At 49.4% G+C, this 25377-nt stretch overlaps 1 protein-coding gene across 1 annotated transcript in view; it reads right to left on the bottom strand.

Moving 5' to 3' along the window:
* gabbr1b (gamma-aminobutyric acid (GABA) B receptor, 1b) overlaps window positions 1-24924 on the bottom strand; it is a 232337-nt gene extending 207413 nt beyond the window's left edge. Inside the window, 1 exon segment of the mRNA XM_072550149.1 lies at window positions 24642-24924. Within this exon segment, the coding sequence (XP_072406250.1) occupies window positions 24642-24866 (225 nt within the window). The 5' untranslated portion in view covers window positions 24867-24924.
* Window positions 24925-25377: the final 453 nt, after the last annotated feature.

Below are 25377 nucleotides of genomic sequence, written 5' to 3'. Positions count from 1 at the left end.
GGTGGGGACCTGAACCAGGAGGTCCTAACCCAGAGGTAGGGATACTACCACAAGACCTCCACGCCCAAGAACCGAGTCTTGTAGCATCCCTGCCACCCCTAAAGTGACCATTTTATTCCAACTCTTGGTTTTCTCTGCCAAACAGTCCAGAATGCATGCTAACGCATTCCATCCAAAATCAACAAGGTAAGAGGCAGTGGTAACATCACTTGGCGAGCAGCCATCACTTGGTAAAGGCTAATGGTCAAAGGGGATGGGGGTGGGTGGGGTTCAAATCTCTACCTGTGGAGATAGCTAGTTTCAGCATTTGGTTCACCAACATTCCTTCAGACAAGGGAATCTGTGTCTCTGCCTGGTCTGGCCTACACGTGACTCCAGACCCACTGCCCCCTGAATGATCGAGCGAGCCATTCAGTTCAAAGCCGACGGGTAGGAAACGCTGCCCTTCTGAAAATCCAGACGTGCTCCCTCCCAGCCGAATGGTTGAAGGGCTCAAGCTGCTGAACAATCTGCTCCCGCTCTGATGGTGCTAACAGAATGCCCACCTATTGCAGAACATCCTCAACGCTGCCCAATGAGCAGACAGACGGCGTTTAGCAGAGGACACCCTAACCCCGGAATCAGAAGGCCGTGCGTCCAGTCCCACTTCTGAGACAGTCAAAGAGACCCATCCAGCACGGAAACAGACCCTTCGGTCCAACTAGCCCATGCCGACCATAATCCCAAAGTGAACTACTTCCACCTGCCTGCTCCTGTCCCATATCCCTCCAAAACTTTCCTATTCATGGACTTATCCAAATCTCTTTTAAAGGTTGTGACTGTACCCGAATCCACCCTTACACCCTCCAGGCTAATTCAACCCCCACCAGGGGCAGACCTCAGTACAGATACTGTAATGAAGTTCGAAGTAACTGTCGAGGAAGCCGGTATTTTGATAAAAAAAGATTAAAAACCCATTCACTTACATTTTGAATTCTACCAAATATTTATTCCTTACAAAGTGAAGCACATGTATTAATTGTCGCTTTTGAAACACTGGATCTGTCAAATTGTGAACTGACAGGAATGCCACTGGAACAATGAGAGGTTGTGAAAGGAGCCATGCAGCATTGGCTTTTTAATGTTAGCCCTCAGGCTTCTGTCAACAGACAGAGTGAAACAGTAAACACTGACCCCTTTTCTTTTAAACACTGCAGGCAGCTATTTTCAAATACTTAAAGGGAAGGGTGTTTAAATGCTTTGAAAGCTTGGCATCTCACTTGATAGCTCCAATGAACTGGATATTTGGAGTCCCAAACGATGCTTGACCACACCCAAAATGCACATTGTCTCTCACTAAGGGCACCTGATTCTGTCAAAAGTATCCTGGGACCATATAGCCTCATAGAGATGTACAGCATGGAAGCAAACCCTTTGGTCCAAATTGTCCAGATACCCTAACCTAATCTCGTCCCATGTGCCAGCACCCGGCCCATATCCCTCCAAACCCTTCCTATTCATATACCCATTCTGATGCCTTTTAAATGTTGTAATTGTACCAGCCTCCACCACATCCTCTGGCAGCTCATTCCATACACGTACCACTTTCTGCTTGAAAAAAGGTGCCCCTTAGGTCCCTTTTACATCTTTCCCCTCTCACCCTATACCTATGCCCTCTAGCTCTGGACTTCTAAAAGGGTACTTCACCAGGCAAAAGGACTTTGGAATGGTTGGACCTTCCCCTACCAGGTCGAAAAAGCTTTATTTCGAATGTCCCCGCTAATGAAAATCAATCTGACTGAAGGTATTTGCCCCGTAACATGTGCATTCGCCCTCTAAACCATATGGTAACCGCCTCCGTTTCCAACACCAAGCCCTATCTCTGTGAGAACGGTAGGTTCCGGATTCAGGGGTTCCGAATTCACCAAGATATTTTTTTTCTCCCCAAGATATTTAAGGCAGAGATGAGGAGGAATGCCTTCTCCCAGAAGGTGGTGAATCTGTGGAATTTTCTTGAACCACAGAAGGCTGCTGAGGCTGGGTCATTGGTTATATTCGAGCCTGAGATAGGCAGATCTTCTTTTTTTAATGAGTACGGGAATCAAAGGCCAAGGGGGGAAGGCAGGAGAGGGCAGGGGAGGATGATCAGATCAGCCATGACCTCACTGAATGGTAGAGCACGCTCAATGGGGCTGGATGGCCTCCTTCTACCTCCTACACCTTTCTAAGACAAAGAACAACTCTGAGCAAAGTTTCGGGCAATGCCCATTTCGCACATGGTGTCACAGTTACCGTCACTTCTAACATTGCTGTCAAAGATACAACGTCCTTCTGGGCTTCTGACCGACTGCGCGTGGAACTTCACAGTGCAAGTTTTGTGGAGCAAACGTTGACTTTGTGGAAATGAAGCTGACTGGGACATCCTGGGAAGGTCAAAGACGCTGTTCAACTCCAGAGTCTGGAGACAGAAATGGAACGCAAACGCTACAGTCGTCCGAGAGCCCACAACACTGGCACAAATACAGCAAAGGGGATAAACCTGAGAGCAGAGCGAAATCGAGGCTTTGGCACCGAGTGTTAAAGGAGATGTCAAACCTCCAGGCGTTGCTATGGAAACTGTAGTCTCTGAAGGTTTTTTGCCATGTTAACAGTCCACTGAAAGACTCGACAGACCTCAGAGGAGGAAAAAATGGTCGGAAAGTATTGAGGAAAGGATGAGCGGGGTGGGGGGGGGCGGGGACCTGGGGTTTAGGAAGCTGGGGAGGTTTCAGTTTACCACACACTGTTGCTAAATGCTGAAATCATTCCAAAATCAGGTATCCGTCCCGAGGGGGGATATTCACTTGGAGAAGATCCGATTGCAGCTCCCAGTTTATGACTGACCTGCCGATCGAGGCTGTCGGGCTGACCTTTCGGATGTGGGCATCGTTGGATCTGCCCCTCATTATCTTTCACAAGGTCTTGGCGAAGTTGACCTCCTGGAACCTGCTGCCGTCTTTGGGAGATGGGTACACCCACGGTGCTGTTGGGAAGGCCGCTCCAAAACTTTCACACAGCTGCAACGATGGGGATATCGATACAGCTCCGAGTCAGGGAGGTGTGTGTCTGTGTATGTGTGTGTATGTGTGTGTGTATGCGTTGTGTGAGTGTGGTGTTGTGTCTGCCTGTGCGTGTGTAGTTGTGTGCGTGTTGTGTATGTGTACATGTTTGTGTGTGTCTGTCTGTGTGTTGTGTATGTGTGTTGTGTGTGCGCGTGTGTGTCTGTGTGTTGTGTGTGTGCGTGTGTGTGTTGTGTGTGTGTCTGTATATGTGTGTCTGTGTGTTGTGTGAGTGTGCGTGTTGTGTCTGCCTGTGCGTGTGTAGTTGTGTGCGTGTTGTGTATGTGTACATGTTTGTGTGTGTCTGTGTGTTGTGTATGTGTGTTGTGTGTGCACGTGTGTGTGTCTGTGTGTTGTGTGTGTGCGTCTGTGTGTTGTGTGTGTGTCTGTATATGTGTGTCTGTGTGTGTGTCTGTGTGTTGTGTATGTGCATGTGTGTCTGTGTGTTGTGTGTGTCTGTGTGTATGTATGTCTGTGTGTTGTGTATGTGTGTGTGTATGTATCTGTGTGTTGTGTATGTGTGTGTATATGTCTGTGTGTGTTGTGTATGTGTGTGTATGTCTGTGTGTGTGTATGTCTATGTGTGTGTGTGTGTCTGTGTATGTGTGTGTATGTCTGTGTGTGTGTCTGTGTGTGTGTCTGTGTGTGTGTGTATGTCTGTGTGTGTCTGTGTATGTGTCTGTGTGTGTGTATATGTCTGTGTGTGTCTGTGTGTGTGTGTATATGTCTGTGTGTGTATGTCTGTGTGTGTGTATGTCTATGTGTGTGTGTGTGTATGTCTGTGTGTGTGTATGTCTGTGTGTGTGTCTGTGTGTGTGTCTCTGTGTGTGTCTGTGTATGTGTCTGTGTGTGTGTGTATGTCTGTGCGTGTGTCTGTGTGTGTGTGTGGGGCTTGGAGCGGTATTTGCAGGTGGTTCCTGTGTATCTGCTGCCCTTGCCCATCTTAGACTGTGTGGTCAAAGGAGCATGCGCGAGTTGCTGCAGTGCATCTTGTAGGGAGTACCCGCTACTGGGCATCACCCCATGTAGTTAGTGAAAACGGGGAAGCTTGAAGGTGGTGGATGGGGTGCTGGTGAAGCAGCTGCTCTTCCCTTGGATGGTGTGAAACATCGTGGATAGAGCAATTTTCCACTTTGCTGAGTAGATGCCAGTGTTGTAGCTGTACCAGTGATGTGGCTACTGCTAGAGCACAAGTCTTCAGGACTACTGCCAGAACGTTGCCAGGGCCCATAGCCTTTGCAATATTCAGTGCCTTCAATAATTCCCTGAGGTGACATGGAGTGAACCGAGTTGGCTGAAGACGGGATGCTTCTGATGCCGGGGACTTGAGGAGGAGGCTGAGGTGGATCATCCACGTCTCCCTTCTGGCTGAAGGTGGATACAAATACCCTAGCCTTGCTGACCTCCTGGGATCAGATCAGGTGGGAATAAGGAATGGGAAGGGAAGGCAGTTAACGTGTGGAGGAGGCCGAGATGGATCATCCATTCGGCGGGTCTGTCTGGAGCTGGGTGCAAATACTCCTTACTCTGATCTTCTTGGTCATTGAAGATGGAAACATTTGTGGAGCTTCCTCTTCCCGTTAGCTGTTCAAATGACCACCCCCACTATTCACTTCTGGCAAGACTGCAGAACTTCGATACGATCTGCGGATTGTGGGATCGTTTTGCTCTGTCAACTACTTACTGCTTATGCTGTTTAGCGTACAGCTAGCACTTTGTTGTAGCTCCACCAGGTTGGGACTTCACCTTGAGGCATGCCTGGCGTTGCTCCTCTCTCATCCTGGTCATTAAACCCCTGTCTTCACCACAATGGTAGAATGGGGGCGATATGAGTTTACAGACTGTGGCTGGACGCAATTCAGCTGCCGGTGGCCCTTAGCTCCTCAGTGGTTGCCCAGTTTTGAGCTTTGAAGTCTGCCCTCCGTTTAGCACAGTGGCGGCATCACACGACAACGGTGGTGGTAATTTGGTGGGAGATGAGGGTACATCTGGTGAGCTCACTCGAAGAACTGGCGCCAGCACGTTGGACTGAGTGGGCTCCTTCTGTGCTGCGGTATTCAGGGACTCACTAACAGGATTCTCGGCACGAGGTGGGGAGACATTGGCTTTTTATTCAGGGAGGGCTGGTACAATCACGCATTCGGGTAGGATTAGCACCGATTTAGAAAGCGCCCATCCAGTGCTACAAGGTGAAATTGGGAATTCAGTGGTTGCCACCTCTGAGTGGAGCGCCAGTGGGCTGAGGGGATTTCTGGAGATTACAAACGTACGCGTGAGTGAGGAGCAGGAGGACCCCACCGTTGGACCCTCGGGCTGCTCTAGCATTCATCTACATCTTGGCCGATCTGGTTACAACCGGCCCACGATAAGCTTTCACGGTTTTGCGTATCAAGAACCTCTCAGCCTCTGCTTTCAATAAATTCAGAGACTTGAGCTTCACCAACTTTTGAGGAAGAGAATTCCTAACACTCTCATTCATAGAGTCTTAGAGATGTGCAGTACGGAAGCAGACCCTTCGGTTCATCCATACCGACCAGATATCCTAACCCAATCTTGTCCCATTTGCCAGCACTTGGCCCATATCCCTCCAAACCCTTCCTATTCATGTACCCATCCAGGTGCCTTTTAAATGTTGTAATTGTACCAGCCTCCATCACTTCCTCTGGCAGCTCATTCCATACACGTACCACCCTCTGTGTGAAAAAGTTGCCCCTCAGCTCCCTTTTAAATCTTTCCCCTCTCACCCTAAACCTATGCCCCTCTAGTTCTGGACTCCCCTACCCTGAGGAAAAGACTTTGCCTATTTATCCTATCCATGCCCCTCATGATCTTATAAACCTCGATAAGGTCACCCCTCAGTCTCCTACACTCCAGGGGAAACAGCCCCAGCCTATCCCAATAGCTCAAACCCTCCAATCCCAGTAGCATCCTTGTCAATGTTTTCTGACCCCTTTCAAGTTTCACATTTTTCCTCCAGCTGGGAGAACAATCCTTTTCTCAGATTCCATCACGTGAACCGCAAACTCCGACAGCCTTTTCCCCGATGCTTTCAGATGAATAAATTAAGCTTGCACCTTTTTTTTTTCCGAACACCTATGAACGTTTCTTTTTCCCAAATTGGCTGGCTGCAGTGCCATGGAGATTACAGTGTTATTTCTGGGAAGATTCGAGGGCCAATGCTCAGAGAACTAACAAGTGCCTGAGTGAAATCTGAATTTAAAATAAGGCAGCCTGGTGCGTGACATAAAGGCCTTGTACCATTCGGATTAAAAACAGGAAGGACTTTGTGACTAATTGAAAAGGTCTTGCAATCCAACAGCCTTTACAGTTTTTTCTTGCACATATTCGCTGAGATCTCTGCGCGAAAGCTGTCAATTGTGCAGTGTCTTCACAGTTCCTTATTGCTCATAATTCAGAAGACACTTTGTTCTATATTTCTTAAGTCTGCAGTGAGGACCTCTCTCTCTCTCACACACACACACACACACACACACACACGGATCATTTTCCCCACTCCTGGAATAAACATTGCTCCCTGCACATTTTACCTGTCAATACCTCACTCTAGCTATCTGCTCTCATTTGCACAATTTACTGCACACCTTTAGTGCCAAAGGCAAATCTGGACACACACACTTTCCATTTTGGTCACAGCGTTGAGCCGAGGAGTTGGGAGGTCAGGTTGCAGCGGTAAAGGACATTCATAAGGGCCATTAATGGAATTGTAATCCTGGTTCCCCTGCTGTAGACAAGATGTCGTTCAACTTGAAGAGGTTCGGAAAAGATTCACAAGGATGTTGCCAGGGTTGGAGGGTTTGAGCTACAGGGAGAGGCTGAACAGGCTGGGGCTGTTTTCCCTGGAGCGTCGGAGGCTGAGGGGCGACCTCATAGAGGTTTATAAAATCATGAGGGGCTTGGATAGGGTAAATAGGCAAAGTCTTTTCCCTGGGGTGGGGGAGTCCAGAACCAGAGGGCATAGGTTCAGGGTGAGAGGGGAATGATTTAAAAGAGAGCTAAAGTGCAACTTTTTCACGCAGAGGGTGGTACGCGTATGGAACGAGCTGCCAGAGGGAGTGGTGGAGGCTGGTACAATGACAGCATTTAAAAGGCATCTGGATGGGTATATGAATAGGAAGGGTCTAGAGGGAAATTGGTCAAATGCTGGCAAATATTTCAAGCCTAATTCAGGATATCTGGTCGGAATGGATGAGTTGGACTGAAGGGTCTGTTTCTGTGATCCACCATTTGAGTTCTTGGCCTGAGTAATCAGCCCTTACAGCACACCAACAGTCCCATTTCCATACATTATCCTTGCTTTCCAGTCTCTATCTCTTCTGTAATTTGCCGACATTACGATGCGCTGCCTCCCATTTATATGCACTTTTAAGTCTGTTGACATTCTGTCTTGTGTGATACCTTGTTAGGTGCCTTCTGGAGTCCGTGTAAACTAACTGACTAATTTCCCACCTTCAGTGAGGTACAGGCTGGGGCTTCCCCCGCAGCTCGGAACCCACAGACCCCGCACACTTACTGCAGCTAGTTGTTCACCAGCTCGACGTCTCTCAGGCCCTCGAACCAGTGCTGCCACTCGATACCTGGGCCGCTTGCCTCTGTTTTCAACACGCCTCGTGGCCTGGAGTGGCCACCTGAGGCCGGAGTTGCGTGTTCAGAGGCACGGACGCTACCCGCTGCAACACAAGAGCTCGTTCCAGAGGCTGCTTGCCGAAAAGATAATTCTTTCCGGAGAAAGGGAGGACTGCAGATGCTGGCGATCGGAGCTGAAAAAAGGTGTTGCTGGAAAAGCGCAGCAGGTCAGGCAGCGTCCAAGGAGCAGGGGAATCGACGTTTCGGGCACGAGCCCTTCTTCAGGAATGAGGAAAGTGTGTCCTTTCCAGCAACACACTTTCAGCTCGATAAAGAAAATTCCGCCAGATTCAGTGGAGCAAACTCATGGTGGTTCTCTCTCTCTCCCTCTCTGATCAGTTCACATTAATCTGTGTGCTCAGTCACTCTATCCTTCAGTAGAGATTGCTTTATGTCTCTCTGGACCACAGCGCCAGTCTCCTTCCCTTCACTTAATCAGTAGGAGAGAGACTAGTGTCTTTTTACATAATTTATGTGCTGAGTACGCTCACATGGCCTTCCTCCCAATCTCTCAGCTCAGTGTGATGTCAGCACCCAGGGAAACCTTCCTCTCTCTCCTCCCCTTACAGTCTGCTCCTATATGAGTTTCCCTTATCCCACTGCACAGACTGCCTCCAGTCAGTGGGTCACCAAGCTCTCACGGCTGTGGGAAGACTCCATGGTCTCCTCTGACTCAGGTGGTTTAGCCACAAGGACCAGGAATGTGCCCAGTTTGACCTGCCTCATGCCACTTAGATTAAAGTGGTGCATCTGGCACCCCACCCTCAGAGGCAAAAACGTTGTGGGATCACATCCTGATCCAAAAGACCCGGGTGTCAAGACCTGGGCAAACACCCGCAGGCAAACGTGGAGGCTGGAGGTGGAGGGGAATGGACTCACTGGTAAGCTTAGGACAGACATTATTCCTGAGTTCTGTAGTCACATCCAAGTCAGGATGGTATGAGACTCAGAGATTGCTTGTAGTTATGTGTGAGAGTGTGTTTATATGTGAGTGTGTGTGCGTCTGTGTGTGTGTTTATGTGAGAGTGTGTGCGTCTGTGTGTGTGTGCCTGCATATGTGCGTGTGTGTGAGAGTGCATGTGAGATCGTGTGTGAGTGTGTGTGTATGTGCGTGAGAGTGTGTCAGAGTGAATGTGTGTATGAGTGAATGTGTGTGTGTGAGTGACTGTACAAGTGTGAGAATGCGTGTGCATGTGTGAGAGTGTGTGAGAGATGGGTGCGTGTGTGTAAATGTGTATGTGAGAGTGAATGGGTGTGTGTGAGAGAGTGTGTGTGTGTGTGTGAGAGAGTACGTGTGAGAGCGTGTGTCTGTGAGTGTGAGAATGTGTGTGTCCGTGAGTGTGTGTGTTTGTATACTTGTGTGTGTGTGTAAATGTGTGTCTGTGTGTGTGTGTGAGTGCGTGTGAGACAGGGTGTGAGTGAGAGTGAATGTGTGTGTCTGTGTGAGTGTGTGTGCGTCTGTGTGAGAGGGTGTGCGTGTGTGTGAGTATGTCTGTGTGTGAGAGTTTGCATGTGTGTGTGTCTGTGTGTCTCTGTGTGAGAGTGTGCGCGTGTGTCTGTGTCTGTGTGAGAGTGTGCGCGTGTGTGTGTGTGTCTGTGTGAGAGTGTGCGCGTGTGTGTATGTGTCTGTGTCTGTGTGAGAGTGTGCGCGTGTGTGTATGTGTCTGTGTGAGAGTGTGCGCGTGTGTGTATGTGTCTGTGTCTGTGTGAGAGTGTGCGCGTGTGTGTCTGTGTCTGTGTGAGAGTGTGCGCGTGTGTCTGTGTCTGTGTGAGAGTGTGCGTGTGTGTGTGTGTGTCTGTGTGAGAGTGTGCGCGTGTGTCTGTGTCTGTGTGAGAGTGTGCGCGCGTGTGTGTGTGTGTGTGTCTGTGTGAGAGTGTGCGCGTGTGTCTGTGTCTGTGTGAGAGTGTGCGCGTGTGTCTGTGTCTGTGTGAGAGTGTGCGTGTGTGTGTGTCTGTGTGAGAGTGTGCGCGCGTGTGTGTGTGTGTGTGTCTGTGTGAGAGTGTGCGCGTGTGTCTGTGTGAGAGTGTGCGCGTGTGTCTGTGTCTGTGTGAGAGTGTGCGTGTGTGTGTGTGTGTGTGTGTCTGTGTGAGAGTGCGCGCGTGTGTCTGTGTCTGTGTGAGAGTGTGCGCGTGTGTGTGTGTCTGTGTGTGAGAGTGTCTGTGTGTGTGAGTGTGCTCCTCCTTGTTCCTTTAGATGGGCGATCGGAAGAGGCTGCCAAGGGGGGTGCAATGGTGAGCTGCTGTAGTGCATCCAACAGATGATGCCCACTGCTGCCCGGGGGCACTGGGAGTGAACAGTGAGGGTGGTCAGTGGGCTGTCAGTCAAGTGGGCTAATCCGGCATCGAGTGTTGTGGGTGCTGCACCAATCTGGGTAAGTGCAGACTGTTCCATTAAACCCCTGATTTGGCACAGGCTCACCAGGACATCTCACATGGTGAGGGGACAAGTATTGGGCAGCACCTCATGTTTCCCCTACCTCTCGGTTACAAGCGGGAAGGTGAGTAAAGTCCCTGACCAGAGCCTCACGGCAAATTTACCGGAGAGGGTCCGGGGCATTTGACACATCCTCGGATCAACAGAGACCCTCTGGGGGCTGCCTCCTGTCAGATCATTCTGCCTCAGCCTCAGCTTGGAAAGGGGTCAGCTGGGCATCCATTACTGGTCTGCCTTTGCGACTTGCACAAGTTTGCCCACCTTCTTAGATGCTCCTTGCTCACTTGGCATTGCCATCACTACTCTCCCCCTCCCCCACCGGCCACAGGCTCCACCTCCACCACAACCAAGGAATGGGGACCGCTTGCAGTCCCAGCGGTGGCCAGCACTGCTGGCGGCGCTGCTGGGCATTACCGGACAGCCAATCGGATTAGCCGATAGCTCACCGAGATGGGACTCCCCTCCCCAAGTGAGGGGTAGGAATCCCACCAAAACCCTCAAGAGTTTTAACCGAGTGTGTGCGTGGTTGGGGTGTGGGGAGAGAAACGAGAGGGTTTGTGAATGGCACAAAGCAGGACAGGGAGAGACATGACCAGCCAGAACACGGTGAAGTCACCAAGAGAGAGCAGACTGATAGTGAATTTAACCTGAAGGACAGCATGCCCTCAGGTGAGGGGAGAGGCTGAGAAGGGGAGTTCTTCACAGTGACCTTAGGCAGTAGTAGGAATTGAACCCACTGTGTCACTCTGCATCACAGACTGAGCTAACTGACTCCCCCCCAGGTACCACTGCTGGAGTGGAGCGTTGGAGACTGAGGGGTGACCTTATAGAGGTTTATAAAATCATGAGGGGCATGGATAGGGTAAATAGGCAAAGTCTTTTCCCTGGGGTCGGGGAGTCCAGAACTAGAGGGTATAGGTTTAGGGTGAGAGGGGAAAGATATAAAAGAGACCTAAGGGGCAACTTTTTCACCCAGAGGGTGGTACGTGTGTGGAATGAGCTGCCAGAGGATGTGGTGGAGGCTGGTACAATGGCAACATTTAAGAGGCATTTGGATGGGTATATGAGTAGGAAGGGTTTGGAGGGATATGGGCCGGGTGCTGGGGAATGGGACTAGACTGGGTTGGGATACCTGGTCAGCATTGACAAGTGGGACCGAAGGGACCATTTCCGTGCTGTACATCTCTATGACTCTGGGAAGCTGTCTCAGTTAACGTTGCTGATGTAGTTAACAATTCCCAGGGGCGGGAGCATACGCGAGAAAGGTATGCGTTGAACAGTGCATCACAGGAAGCAGGCATTCAGCCCATCATGGCTAGGTCAGCTCTTTGAAGGAGCTGCTTAATTAGTTCCATGTTCCCCAAAAGCCCAGCGATTGTGCGAAACGCCTTGGGAACAGTGCGGCACATTAACAGCACTGACATAAATTGCTGTATCACTTGAGTGAGTGTCTCAAGGGCCGGTTTAGAATCGACCCACATGACAATGGGCTGTGATTATTAACCTGACCTGAACAGTTGAAGGAGGTGAAGGGGGAAATGAAGAACAAACGGCCCTCGCAGCATCCGAGCTCGGTAATGAGCTGGACGGACATTCCCAGGAGGAGGTGGCTGCGCTCTGTGAGCGGCCCAGAGGTCTGGTCAGTGGGCCAGGGAAGGGATCTTACCAGCTCATGTAACACAGCCGCCTCCCCTCATGGTATGTTTATTGTACTTAACTGTGAATGGGGGATGGGGAGAGAGGTTAATCCCCTCCACTGGGAACAAGCTGCCCGGTGTCTGACTGTGGAGGGTCGGGGGGTTTGGAGGAAGTGATGGGAGGATAAAGCGTATTCAGAGAATTCTTACTTTTTGGCACAGGTGAGAGCAGGTTGCTGTGTAAAAGTGAGGCGTTCGGTGGAATTGTACCACTGTCTGAAATCCTGACCAGAGGCTGTTTTCTTATTACATTTGACATTTTCTTGTCTTCATTTTCATGTCCTATTATAAACGTTTTCATCCATTTGTTAACATCAGACAGGTAACATCAGCTGATGCGTCCAATTCAATTGCACAATAGCCATTCAGCCTGTGGGCTGCGTATTCACTGGAAAAGTCTAGGCTCGCTGGACTGACCTTCTGAGAGGGGTCAAGGGACCAGCCCTCCTGCTTCTTGTTCGCTGGCCGTGAGAATGATTGTAAGACCCTCCAGATCGGAGACGGTTACAGAGAACTCGGCCCGGACAATCACAAAGGCCAACCTCCCATCTATAGAAATCCATCGCTGTGAAGGAAAGGCCGCCAGCATTCTCAAAGATCCATCCCACCCTGGCAATGTGTTTCTACAATCTCTACCATCAGGGAGAAGGTACAGAAGCCTGAACACACACACACACACACACACACACACACACACACACACACACACACACACACCAGACGGTTTCGAAACAGTTTCTACCCTCCTGTTGTTAGAATACTGAAGGGACTCACAAACTCTTAATATTCGCCTGTACCTGTGTTTTGGTTTTTGCCACTGTTTCCCTATTAACTATCTACGCTACTAAACTCTGTGATCTGCCTGTATTGCTCGCAAGACAAAGCTTTTCACTGTGCCTCGGTACACGTGACAATAAATTCAATTCAATTCAATTAGCTGCCCACTGTGAATTGCTGTGGAGATAGTGGTATTGAGCAGTCTGCCTGAATCGCTGTGCTCAGAGTCATGTTCCAAAGGGAGCTTGAGAATGTTGTCCGAACAGCACTGAAAGGACAGTAACACTGTTCCATACCTGCAATTATGCATAGCTCGGGAGGGGAACTTGTCGATGGTAAGCATGCAGGCAGGAAGAAACATCACCTGTGCCACAACGTCTTTTGGAACTCAATAGAAATATACTGAACTTTTTACAGGTGCTGACCTCGGAGTGTTTGACGGGATGGTGGAGAAGAAGGCTTTGTTTTGTATCCAGGCAAAGCTGGAGTGTAGATGGTGATACCTAACCCATGGTGTACCTGCTCCAGGAGTGTCTTTTAGGTACACCGTAGGAAGGTCTTTATACAGTCATTGTGTCATAGAGTTATACAGCACAGAAACAGACCCTGTGTTCCAACTCGTCCATGCCAACCAGATATCCTAGTCCCATTTTCCAGCACTTGGCCCATATCCCTCTTAAACCCTTCCTATTCATATACCCATCCAGATAACTTTTAAATGTTGCAATTGTACCAGCTTCCACCATTTCCTCTGGCAGCTCATTCCATACACGCACCACCCTCTGTGTGAAAACATTGTCCTGCTTAAATCTTTCCCCTCTCACCTAAAACGTATGCTCTTCAGTTTTGGGTTGACTTACCCTAGAGAAAACACCTTGACTATTTACCTGATCCATACCCCCTCATGATTTTGTAAACCTCTATAAGGTCACCCCTCAGCCTCCGATGCTCCAGGGAAAACAGCCCCAGCCTGTTCAGCCTCTCCCTGTCGCTCAAATCCTCCAACCCTGGCAACATCCTTGTAAATCTTCTCTGAACCCTTTCAACTTTTTCAACATTCTTCCATATAGCTGAGAGACCAAAACTGATTGCAGCATTCCAAAAGTAGACTAAGCAACACCTTGTACAGCTGCAACATGACCTCCCAATTCCTGTACTCAATGCATTGTGTATCTAACCTTCCCTGGGAGTGTTTGATGGGACAGATAAAAGGAAGCTTTACTCCATATCTCAACTGTGCTGTAGCTTGTACTAGAAGAATTTAATGGAGAGCATGTAGAGAGAGCTTTACTCTGTATCTAACCCCGTGCTGTCCCTGTCCTGGGAGTGTTTGATGGGGGACAGTATAGAGGGAGCTTTACTCCATATCTAACCTCGTGCTGTCCCTATCCTGGGAGTGTTTGATGGGGGGACAGTGTAGAGAGAGCTTTACTCTGTATCTAACCCTGTGCTGTCCCTGTCCTGGGAGTATTTGATGGGGGAGAGTGTAGAGAGAGCTTTACTCTGTATCTAACCCCATGCTGTCCCTGTCCTGGGAGTGTTTGATGGGGGACAGTGTAGAGAGAGCTTTACTCTGTATCTAACCCTGTGCTGTCCCTGCCCTGGGAGTAGTTGATGGGGGACAGTGTAGAGAGAGCTTTACTCTGTATCTAACCCTGTGCTGTCCCTGTCCTGGGAGTATTTGATGGGGGACAGTGTAGAGAGAGCTTTACTCTGTATCTAACCCTGTGCTGTCCCTGTCCTGGGAGTATTTGATGGGGGACAGTGTAGAGAGAGCTTTACTCTGTATCTAACCCTGTGCTGTCCCTATCCTGGGAGTGTTTGATGGGGGACAATGTAGAGAGAGCTTTACTCTGTATCTAACCCTCTGCTGTCCCTGTCCTGGGAGTGTTTGATGGGGACAGTATAGAGGGACCTTTACTCTGTATCTAACCCCATGCTGTCCCTGTCCTGGGACAGTTTGATGGGAGTGGGTAGAGGGAACACCATGCTTTCTGAAGGAAAGCAAGTTTTTGTGGTTTGATATTAACCTCTCAAAGCTTTCAACAGACACCAAGAACCAATGGAGCTATAAATTCTGTGTCTTATGATCCTGCTCCACAACCACCCGATGAAGGAGCAGCGCTCTGAAAGCTAGTGCCTCCAAACAAACCTGTTGGACTGCAACCTGGTGTTGGGTGATTTTTAACAATGGAGAGAATTCAACTGAAACTCTATTGATTGTGACTGTTATGATTTTGCATCAAGTAGCCTGGATGCTCGTTCCTAAAAGCATTGTGGGTGTACAGCAGATGGACTGCTGGAATTCTAGAAGGCCGCTCACCATTCGCATTCCAGCGACATTAAAAACTTGGACGACAAATGCTCCTCTTGCCAGTGAGGCCCACATAGTGTAAACAAGTAAAATAGAATGATGAATAGTTACTGAGCATACAGCACTCTCCAGCTCAGCACTCTGTAATTTCATTGGATTGCTCCTCTGAGTGCAGCTGGTTTGAATATGTAAATTATTAATCCCCCCCCTCCCCACAACCAGCCCCTGGGGCCCACCATCTATTATTCACAGCATCGTGACCATCATCATTCTGCAGCCATTGCTATTACACCTCCCTGGACACACTGTGATGTACCTTACAGCTCGATATGTCTCAGGTGGTATGCATCTCCTGTAATGTTGGGGAAAGACCTCAGCCTGGGGTCTTCCTGAAGTTAAAATGGGGGGGGGGTCTGCTCGGTTATCGGACCCTCCTGGTGTCTCTAACGCATGTCAATGTAAGCTGGTTCAAGTAAAAGATTCTTTTGGTTTATTTGGATCGAGTCAAACTGCAATGTTTCCCTGATATACTACCGTACAGAACCGAATTGCATTTGTGACTATGTATATACGAAGGCATTTTTTATTAATAAAGTAAATTTTGAAATTAAAAAAAATTGTATTTCAATCTCAGAGTGGATAGAGTCAAACGCGAATGTTTGTTTCCCTGATATGCTACTGTACAGATCCAAACTGTGTCAGGGACCTGGCATGCACATAAAGGTACTTTTATAAATGAAGCATACTTTTGAAATAAATAGATAAAATTCAATCTCTAACTCTGTGGTTTGTGTCAAGGTTTGTCCCAAGCAGCTCCGTGACTCCGTGCTCTCCGGGCTATTCCCCAGGACACACACCGAGACAAACATCGACTGTGCGCCTGGAGGACCATCCCCTTGGTGAGAGACGCTCTTTGGTCTGTCCGAAACCTGTCAGTCTTCCAGGGCAAGGAGTTGACCCCGACTGAGTGTTGCGGACTGGCACTTCCCAAGCTCCAGGACTACGTGCTGAGGGACACGCCAAAGCTTGGGGCAGCTGCTACCAAGGGGCAAAGGGGAAAGACCACTGTCTGGGGTCTTCCTACTGAAGGTAAATGGGGTCCATTCAGTTATTGGACCCTCCCAGTGCCTCAAGTACATGTAAATAGTCTCCTGAATAAGAAATGTATTGGGTTTGTTTGTTTTACTCATGTAAAGACTGTACAGAATTGAACTGCTCTGATATCTATGTACGTATGTTATTATGAATAAAGTATTTTTTTGAAATAAAAATTAATTTCAGTCTCTGTATGTGGTGTTTTGGGTAGCTAGCTGTACCCAGTGTGATATTGATTATAGCTTACTGCACCTGTACATTGCAGTTTTCTGAACCCTGTGTGCTTTACTGTATATTACAGGTTTTCCCTGTGATGGGCTTGACAAAGTGCTGTGCCTGGTGTAACATACATTACAGCTGTCAGGACAGGTTGTGATTTCGATTACAGTCTCTACACCTAAGTATGATGTGCCTTTGTTACTGAAGTGAGGTGTATTACACATCCCTGCAAATGGTGTGATTTAGTTTGCAATCTCTGCACCCGATTGTGTGAATCGTGTTACAGTCCTCTGTATCCGGAATGATGTGCGTTTCAGGGTTTGTTTAACTGTTGCGATACGTATCACAGCTCTCTTTACCCAGTACAATATTTATTACAGACCTCAATACGCGAAGTGATGTGGATTACAGTCTCCCTGTACCCAGGACAATATTTAAAACAGACCATTTCATGTTTGAAACCATATTCTGAAGGACCCTGGCTATTGACAATGATTAGATTAGGTTCCCTACAGTGTGGAAACAGGCCCTTCGGCCCAACCAGTCCACACCGACCCTCCGAAGAGTAACCCACCCAGACCCACTCCCCTCTGACTAATGCACCTAACTCTATGGGCAATTTAGCATGGGCCAATTCACCTGACCTGCACATCTTTGGACTATGGGAGGAAATCAGAGCACACCCACACAGACACGGGGTGGGTGCAAACTCCACCCAGACAATTGCCCGAGGCGGGAATTGAACCGGGGACCCTGGTGCTGTGAGGCAGCAGTGCTAACCACTGAACCACCGTGCCACTGCCATCTCCTGGTGGTCAACAGAGATTCAAAGGTATATTGCCTGGGATTGAAAGTCTGAGTGATGTGAAAAGCCTGGATTGGCTTTGTTTGTTTTCCCTGGAGCAGATGAGGCTGAAGGGGGAATTGGATCGAAGGATATGAAATTACGAGAGGCATGGACAGGATAGATCAGGAGAATCTTTTGCACAATGCAGCTGTGTCTTAGAGCAGAGGGCAGAAATTCAAAGTGAGGACGAAGTGGTTTATCGGGATCTGAGTAAGATCTTTCTTACCCAGAGAGTAGAGGTAATGTGGAACGTGTTGCCTGAGAGGGTGGTGGAGGTAGGTACTCTCATTACCGTTCACAAGCATCTGGCTGAGCATTTAAAACATCAGGGCACACTGACTATGGAACAAGTGCAGGTAAATAGGATTAATGTAGTTTGGTGGTTGTTGGTCAGCATAGATATATTTGGCCGAAGGGCCTGCATGTATACTGCATCACTCTCTATGATTTCAGCACTCGGTGCTGTGTGGATTACAGTCTCTTTGCCCAGTACGATGTGTATTAAAGACCCCAGTACACAGTGTGATGTGGATTACAGTCTCTTTGCCCAGTACGATGTGTATTAAAGACCCCAGTACACAGTGTGATGTGGATTACAGTCCCTGTACCCAGTACAATGTATATTACAGACCCCAGTACACAGTGTGATGTGGATTACAGTCCCTGTACCCAGTACGATGTATATTACAGACCCCAGTACACAGTGGGACATGGATTACAGTCTCTGTACCCAGTACGATGTATATTACAGACCCCAGTACACAGTGGGACGTGGATTACAGTCTCTGCAGCCAGTACAATGTATATTACAGACCCCAGTACACAGTGTGATGTGGATTACAGTCTCTGTACCCAGTACGATGTATATTACAGACCCCAGTACACAGTGTGATGTGGATTACAGTCCCTGTACCCAGTACAATGTATATTACAGACCCCAGTACGCAGTGGGACATGGATTACAGTCTCTGCAGCCAGTACAATGTATATTACAGACCCCAGTACACAGTGTGATCTGGGTTACAGTCCCTGCACCCAGTATGATGTGTATTACAGACCCCAGTACACAGTGCCATGTGGGTTACAGTCTCTGTATCCAGTACGATGTATATTACAGACCCCAGTACACAGTGTGATCTGGGTTACAGTCCCTGAACCCAGTACAATGTATATTACAGACCCCAGTCCACAGTGGGACGTGGATTACAGTCTCTGTACCCAGTACGATGTATATTACAGACCCCAGTCCACAGTGCCATGTGGGTTACAGTCTCTGTATCCAGTACGATGTGTATTACAGACTCTAGTACACAGTGCCATGTGGGTTACAGTCTCTGTATCCAGTACGATGTGTATTACAGACCCCAGTCCACAGTGTGATGTGGATTACAGTCTCTGTATCCAGTACGATGTATATTACAGACCCCAGTACACAGTGTGATGTGGATTACAGTCTCTGTATCTAGTACGATGTATATTACAGACCCCAGTACACAGTGTGATGTGGATTACAGTCCCTGTAGCCAGTACGATGTATATTACAGACCCCAGTACACAGTGTGATCTGGGTTACAGTCTCTATACCCACTACGATGTATATTACAGACCCCAGTACACAGTGTGATCTGGGTTATAGTCCCTGCACCCAGTATGATGTGTATTACAGACCCCAGTACACAGTGCCATGTGGGTTACAGTCTCTGTATCCAGTACGATGTATATTACAGACCCCAGTACACAGTGTGATCTGGGTTACAGTCCCTGAACCCAGTACAATGTATATTACAGACCCTAGTACACAGTGTGATGTGGATTACAGTCCCTGTACCCAGTACGATGTATATTACAGACCCCAGTACACAGTGTGATCTGGGTTACAGTCCCTGAACCCAGTACAATGTATATTACAGACCCCAGTACACAGTGTGATGTGGATTACAGTCCCTGTACCCAGTACGATGTATATTACAGACCCCAGTACACAGTGTGATCTGGGTTACAGTCCCTGTACCCAGTATGACGTATATTATATGATTCTATCCGCTGAATTTAAATGCTCAAGCCACATTTCATTTTCGTCCGATTCTTGTCAGACTGAAAATGTACCACGGTTGCTGTAATGGAGGGGCGGAGGGGTTTACACAGCTGCAGATGCGACTTGCTTTCAGGAGGGCAGTTTTTGTTGAGAGCAAACTGCAGTGCACCCCCTCTCGGCCCAGCCTCTCCCCTCCCCTCCCCACCCAACTCTCCCCCCCCACCCCCCCCCCCCCCCCCCCCCCCCCCCCCCCCGCCCCCACTCCCTTGCCTCTCCTTCAGACTGTTTGTAGTGGGTGCACTGTAGCGTGGTGACTGAAGAGATGCCAACGCCTTCACACATTATTGGACTGTACGCGAGGTGCCGAACAGCCCACAGCACTGGCAGGGCTGTCTGTGACGGTTACCCATCCCTCAGGTCTAGCTCCGTGGCTAACACTCCCACTTCCCAAGGCCATCGGCTCAAGTCCGACACCAATCAGAGAAACACAGCCTGAAATGTCCAGGGTGGGCACCCAGGGAGTGCTTTAACCCCAGGTGCGTCTTTCACATGAGGGGTTAAACTCTAATATTCACAATCACTCTCTACTGTTCACCTCACAAACATAGACATTGCTCGGAGCTGGACAATACTCAGATGTCATTCCTCAGTCTCCCAGCTGATCGTGCAGCTGACCCTGGGTTAAAGGCACCAACCGCCTGCATTAACGTGGCACCTTAACAGACCCCTCTCAGGAACGTTCAGGAGAGCCGAGGACCACCAGTTCGGTCAAAGAGCTGCTTCTGAAGAGCGCTTCAACGAAGGGAAGCGAGGTTTGAGGGGCTAATCGAAGGGTTTAGGGCCCAACACTGCTGTTGGGGTGGTGGGGCAAGTCAAATGGCGGGTCAAAGGAACAACGGTGGCACGGTGGCACAGTGGTTAGCGCTGCTGTCTCACAGCACCAGGGACCCCCGGGTTCAATTCCCGCCTCAGGCAACTGTCCGTGTGGAGTTTGCACATCCTCCCTGCGTCTGCGTGGGTTTCCTCTGGTTTCCTCCCACAGTCCCAAGGTGTGCAGGTCAGGGTGGATTGGCCGTATGTTCAGAGATGTGTAGGTTAGGTGCCTTAGTCAAGAGTAAATATAGAGTAATAGGGTAGGGGAATGGTTCTGGGCGAATTACTCTTCGGAGGGTCGGTGTGGACTTGTTGGGCCGAAGGGCCTGTTTCCACACTGTCAGGAACCTAATCGAATCAAAACTCATTGTGGTTCAGAAACAGGAAGAGGACAAGCTCCAGGCTGACACACTCAGCTGGGGTGCTGCACTGTCAGAGGGGTCATCATTTGGGGGTGGAGGGGAGATAGGGAACTGGTGACCTATCTTGCCCTGTTGGATAGGCTTAAGAAATTCCAAAACACTACAGGGATGAGGGAGTACCACTGCAGATGCTGGAGGTCAGAGGGAAGAAGGAGCAAATCAAAATACGCCCACATTCCTGACGAAGGGCTTATGCTCAAAATGTCGACTCTCCTGCTCCTCGGATGCTGCCTGACCAGCTGTGCTTTTCCCAGCGCCACACCTTTTTGATTCTGCCGCGCAATTACGTCCCTCGCGTGAAAAATAATATCTAAGGCCATTCCGTTTCTCTACGAGGCTTCCGAATCTTTGGAATTCTTGAGCCCGGAGGGTAGCGGCAGCTCAGTCTTTGAGCGCAGTTAGAGGTTGACACATTTTGATGGCCGCTGCCCCCCAAATGGTTATGAAAGGAAGGGGGAAACGGAGCGTCTGACCCTGCGCCATCGTTTTGAACGGCGGGGAGCCGCACCCGACGGGCTGAATGGCCGCCTGCTGTTCACAGGTTCCTATTCTCGAGTCGGGCCGTTACCATATTGTGGCTTTGCGGGAGCTTTACCGGACGTAGATTGGCGGCAGCGTTTCCGACACTACAGAGACGGCCCAAGTATTCCACCGGCCCGGAAACACGGGCTGCATCGGCTGAGCTCTCGACAGGCGCCGCATAAACGCAATTGAGTTGAAAAACAAAAAGAAAGCCCCTTTACAGTTGGTGGAATTCTGATGCTACATCAGAACCTCAACACCAAGTGAACAGCGACAGTCTCCATTTTTAACTCCTGCCAAAGGTTAGTCAGGTCACCGGGGAATAACTAAAATAGAGACAAAGGCGCACTGATAACAAGGCCGACAATACAATTGATTTAATGGTCACACTCGAAACAGGGTATCTCTGGCCTACATTACCACTACACCTGGAAATGTCTGCGCACAGATCTCTGAAGTAAACAACTGACAAAAGGGGTCAGGGACCAGTTCTTACAACTTGGTGTGGAGTCCTCGCAGTCAATTCCCCTTCTCCCTCACCCCACCCCTGTTCTCATGTGATGAAACCCTTGCCACACAACAACACTCAAGAACGACGCACGGTGGCTCAGTGGGTAGCACTGCCGCCTCCCAGCGCCAGGGACCCGGGTTCGATCCCAGCTTCGGGGCGCCTGTCCGTGTGGAGTTTGCACATCCTCCCCGTGTCTGCGTGGGTTTCCTCCGGGTGTGCCGGTTTCCTCCCACAGTCCAAAGGTGCGCAGGTTAGGGGAGCTGACCATGCTAAATTGTCCCATAGTGTTCAGGGATGTTAGGTGCACTAGTCAGGAGTAAATGTAGGATGATAGGGTAGGGGAATGGGTCTGGATGGATTGCTCTTCGGAGGGTTGGTGTTGGGCCGAAGGGCCTGTTTCCACACTGTAGGGATTCTATATCTTCTATAAAAGCTCTATACCATGCAGGACCATGGCAGCACATCCACTCCTTCCATCACTGATCGTAGGATCGCTACAGCGGCGAAGCAGGCCATTCAGCCCATCGAGTGACGCCCGACTTCTGCACCTGTCTACCACCTACAAGAGGTACCGCAGAAATCACCTTCGATGACACTGCCTGAAACCACTACCACCTAAAAGGACAAGGGTAGCAGATACAGCAGAACCCCCTAAACTGTGCTTCACGCCAATCCCCATCCTGACTGGGAAATCTGTCACTGCACCTTCACTTAAACTGGGCCAAAGTCCGGTGCGGATTCGTCTACACCAACCAGACTGCAGCGGTTCAAGAAGGCAGCTTCTCGAGGGCAACTGGGGACGGGACAGTAAACCCTGGCCCATCCAGCGATGCTGACGACACGGGAGAATGAGGAGAAAAGGCTTTCCCCTATTCAAACGCACCTTTAGGTTCACCCACCTTTCTCTTCTTATAATTGTCATGCCCTGTACCATCAAGAGCAGTACGGGGGAAGAGAGGGAAACACAAAAGGAATGAATTGGGAACTCAGTGCCTAGCAATGCAGCATCCAAAGGGTTAAAGCTGCCAGAAGGAACCATGAGTGATTGACAGCTTAATGCACATTAATAGAAAATAATCTTTACAGTCAGGATGCATCGTGCACCCACTCACGTAATTTTCATCTTTCGCCACCCCCCCCCCCCCTTTCAGAATGCACTGCGTTTTAGCAAAGTTTGATTTCTATCTGCAGGACTAAAGGTTGGGGTTGGGCAAGGTATTTATGAAACATTCCCTGTACCATGGAAGCAGTGTTTAACCCTGTCAGATGGCTAACATGGGTGATTTCGGGGCTGCCCACAATCCTCAGTTTCTTGTTCAGCGGAGCTGAAAGTGAATACTGAGAAGCCTTGTCTGCGGCTTGGTCGTTCTGTCAATAAACAATACGTGTGCTGAACAGGGCGAAGGCGAGAACAAGCAGCCGGTGGTGTACCAGAGACAGACGAGAGAGAGAGGTTCACTGAAAGAGAGAGAGAGAGAGACTGAAAATAGGGACAGAGAAAGAGAGAGAGAGAGACACACACACACACACACACAGACAAGGAGAAAGAGATAGGAAACAGAGACAGATGGAGAGAGAGAGAGAGGAGGGGAGAAAAACAGAGAGAAAAGAGAGACACAGGGAAAGACAGAGAGAGAGAGAGATGGAGAGAGAGAGAGACATAGAGGAAGAGAGAGAGAGGGGGGGGGAGGAGAGAAAGACAGAGAGAAACCAGAAACACAGAGAAAGACCGAGAGAGAGAGAGAGAGGCAGCAAGAGGGGGAGATAGAGAGAGACAGACACATCGACTGGGAGGTAGAGAGAGGGAAAACAGAGATAGATGGGGGGGAGAGAGAGGGGGGGGGAGGAGAGAAAGACAGAGGGAAAACAGGGACACAGAGAAAGACAGAGGGAGAGACAGATAGACATAGACTGGGTGATAGAGACAGTGAAAAGAGAGACAGATAGAGAGAGAGTGACATAGAGAGAGAGAGAGACAGAGACAGAGACACAGAGACTGGGATAAAGAGAGAAAAAAAACAGATGGAGATACACACATTGAACAAGAGAAATTCACAGAGAGAGAGCAAATAGACATAGAGAGACAGACAGGGAGATGGAGAGAGACAACAGGGGCAGATGGAGATACACACAGAGACACAGAAAGAGAGAGAGATTTACAGAGCTGGGGAAGGGGACAGAAAACAGAGACTGAGACACTGAAGACAGGCAGAAATAGAGAGACAGAGAGAGAGAGAGAGTGCAAATAAATGTATAAAGGCACAGAGAGTAACACATAAATAAGCAGAAAAAAAATAGACCCAGAGGGAGAAAAAACGGAAGGACAGAGAGAGAAATAAAAAGGTATAGAGAGGGAGGGAGGGATTGAAGGACAGCGAAAGAAAATAAAGAGACATAGAGAGGGAGAAAGAGAGTGGGGGGGAGACAGAAAGGGGCGCAGCAAAAGACGGAGACTGACAGAGAGAGAGAGAGAGAGAGAGAAAGAGAAAGAGAGACAGCCTGAGAGAATGGAAATGGAGAGGCAGAGAGAGAGAGGATAAAGAAAGAAAAAGGGCAAGGTGAGAGAGAGAAAAAGAGGAACACTGACAGACAGAGACATACAGAGAGGGGGTGTGTGCAGGGGAAAGCAGGCAGAAACAAAGGAGACAGAGGAAAAGAGAGAGAGAGAGGGGGGAATCTGATTATTACAACTGTCTTCGAAAAGGTCTGGGAGTCACATCCACTCCAGTGCAGTCCAGTCTGGTGACAGTGCAGCGAGATTGTAACATCTCCTTAGAAAGGGAACAACACAGGGGATACCCAGTAATCTGAATGCATTTATACCCCCTAGAGAGAGAGCGAGAGAAGAGGGGGATATCCAGGCAGTGACCGGTGGGGATGAGCCCTCTATCTAGGGGGCACACCATCTATTTTGAAACAAAACTTGCTACTGGGGTTGACATCTAAACATCCTCACGGTCCCCCCCCCCTCTGCAAAATCGACAGGGGCTTTTTCAACCCTCCCTCTCCCAGCACAGCCCCCGACCCCAGTCAAAAACACAGAGAGAGAGAGAGTGAGTGTGTGTGTGTGTGTGTATGTGTGGATGTGAGTGTGTGTGTGTGTGTGTGTGTGTGTGTGTGAGACTCTGACCCAGTCTCACTCCAGCGTTGGCAGTACTGTAAGGAGCTCCTTACCTTGCTGTCGTGGTAGATGAGTTGCAGCTCATAGTCCCGCAGAATGTCCGAGCGGTTGTTGACGTCCCGGAGGGCCATCTGTGCTGCCGGGAGACAGGCCTGTCCCCCCGGCCAGCCTCCGCTCATGGGGAACAGGGCTCCGATGTACAGGGTCTGCTTGCTGCCTACAGAGAGAGGGAGAAGGCTCAGCGCCAGCAGTAACACGCTCCCCCGACTCTGGGCCATTGCTGTTGCTGCTGCTGCTGCTGCTGCTTCTCTTACTGCTGTCAACTCGCTCGCTCGCTCAGCTACCTCTTCCCTCCCCCTCCCCCGCTCCCTGTCCCTGTCCCTGTCCCTGTCGGGGATGTTCAGAACCCCCGGTACATGTTCCTCATCCCCAGGCTCTGAGTCTGTGTCCCAGTCAGAACAGCAGCAGCAGCAGGAACAGGAACAGCAGACAGCTCCATCTTACTGCAGCCTGGTGATGTCACTCAGTGCACATACATACACACACACTCATACACACTCATATACACACACTCATATACACATACACACACACACTCACATCCACACACTCATATACACACACACACACTCATACACACACACACACTCACATCCACACACTCATATACACATACACACACACACTCACATCCACACACTCATATACACACACACACACTCATACACACACACACACTCATATACACACACACTCACATCCACACACTCATATACACATACACACACA

The sequence above is a fragment of the Chiloscyllium punctatum genome, chromosome 30 (genome assembly GCF_047496795.1).
Source record: "Chiloscyllium punctatum isolate Juve2018m chromosome 30, sChiPun1.3, whole genome shotgun sequence".
NCBI lineage: Eukaryota > Metazoa > Chordata > Chondrichthyes > Orectolobiformes > Hemiscylliidae > Chiloscyllium > Chiloscyllium punctatum.
Note: the sequence above shows the minus strand (reverse complement) of the source record. Positions and strands in the feature narration are given on the sequence as shown.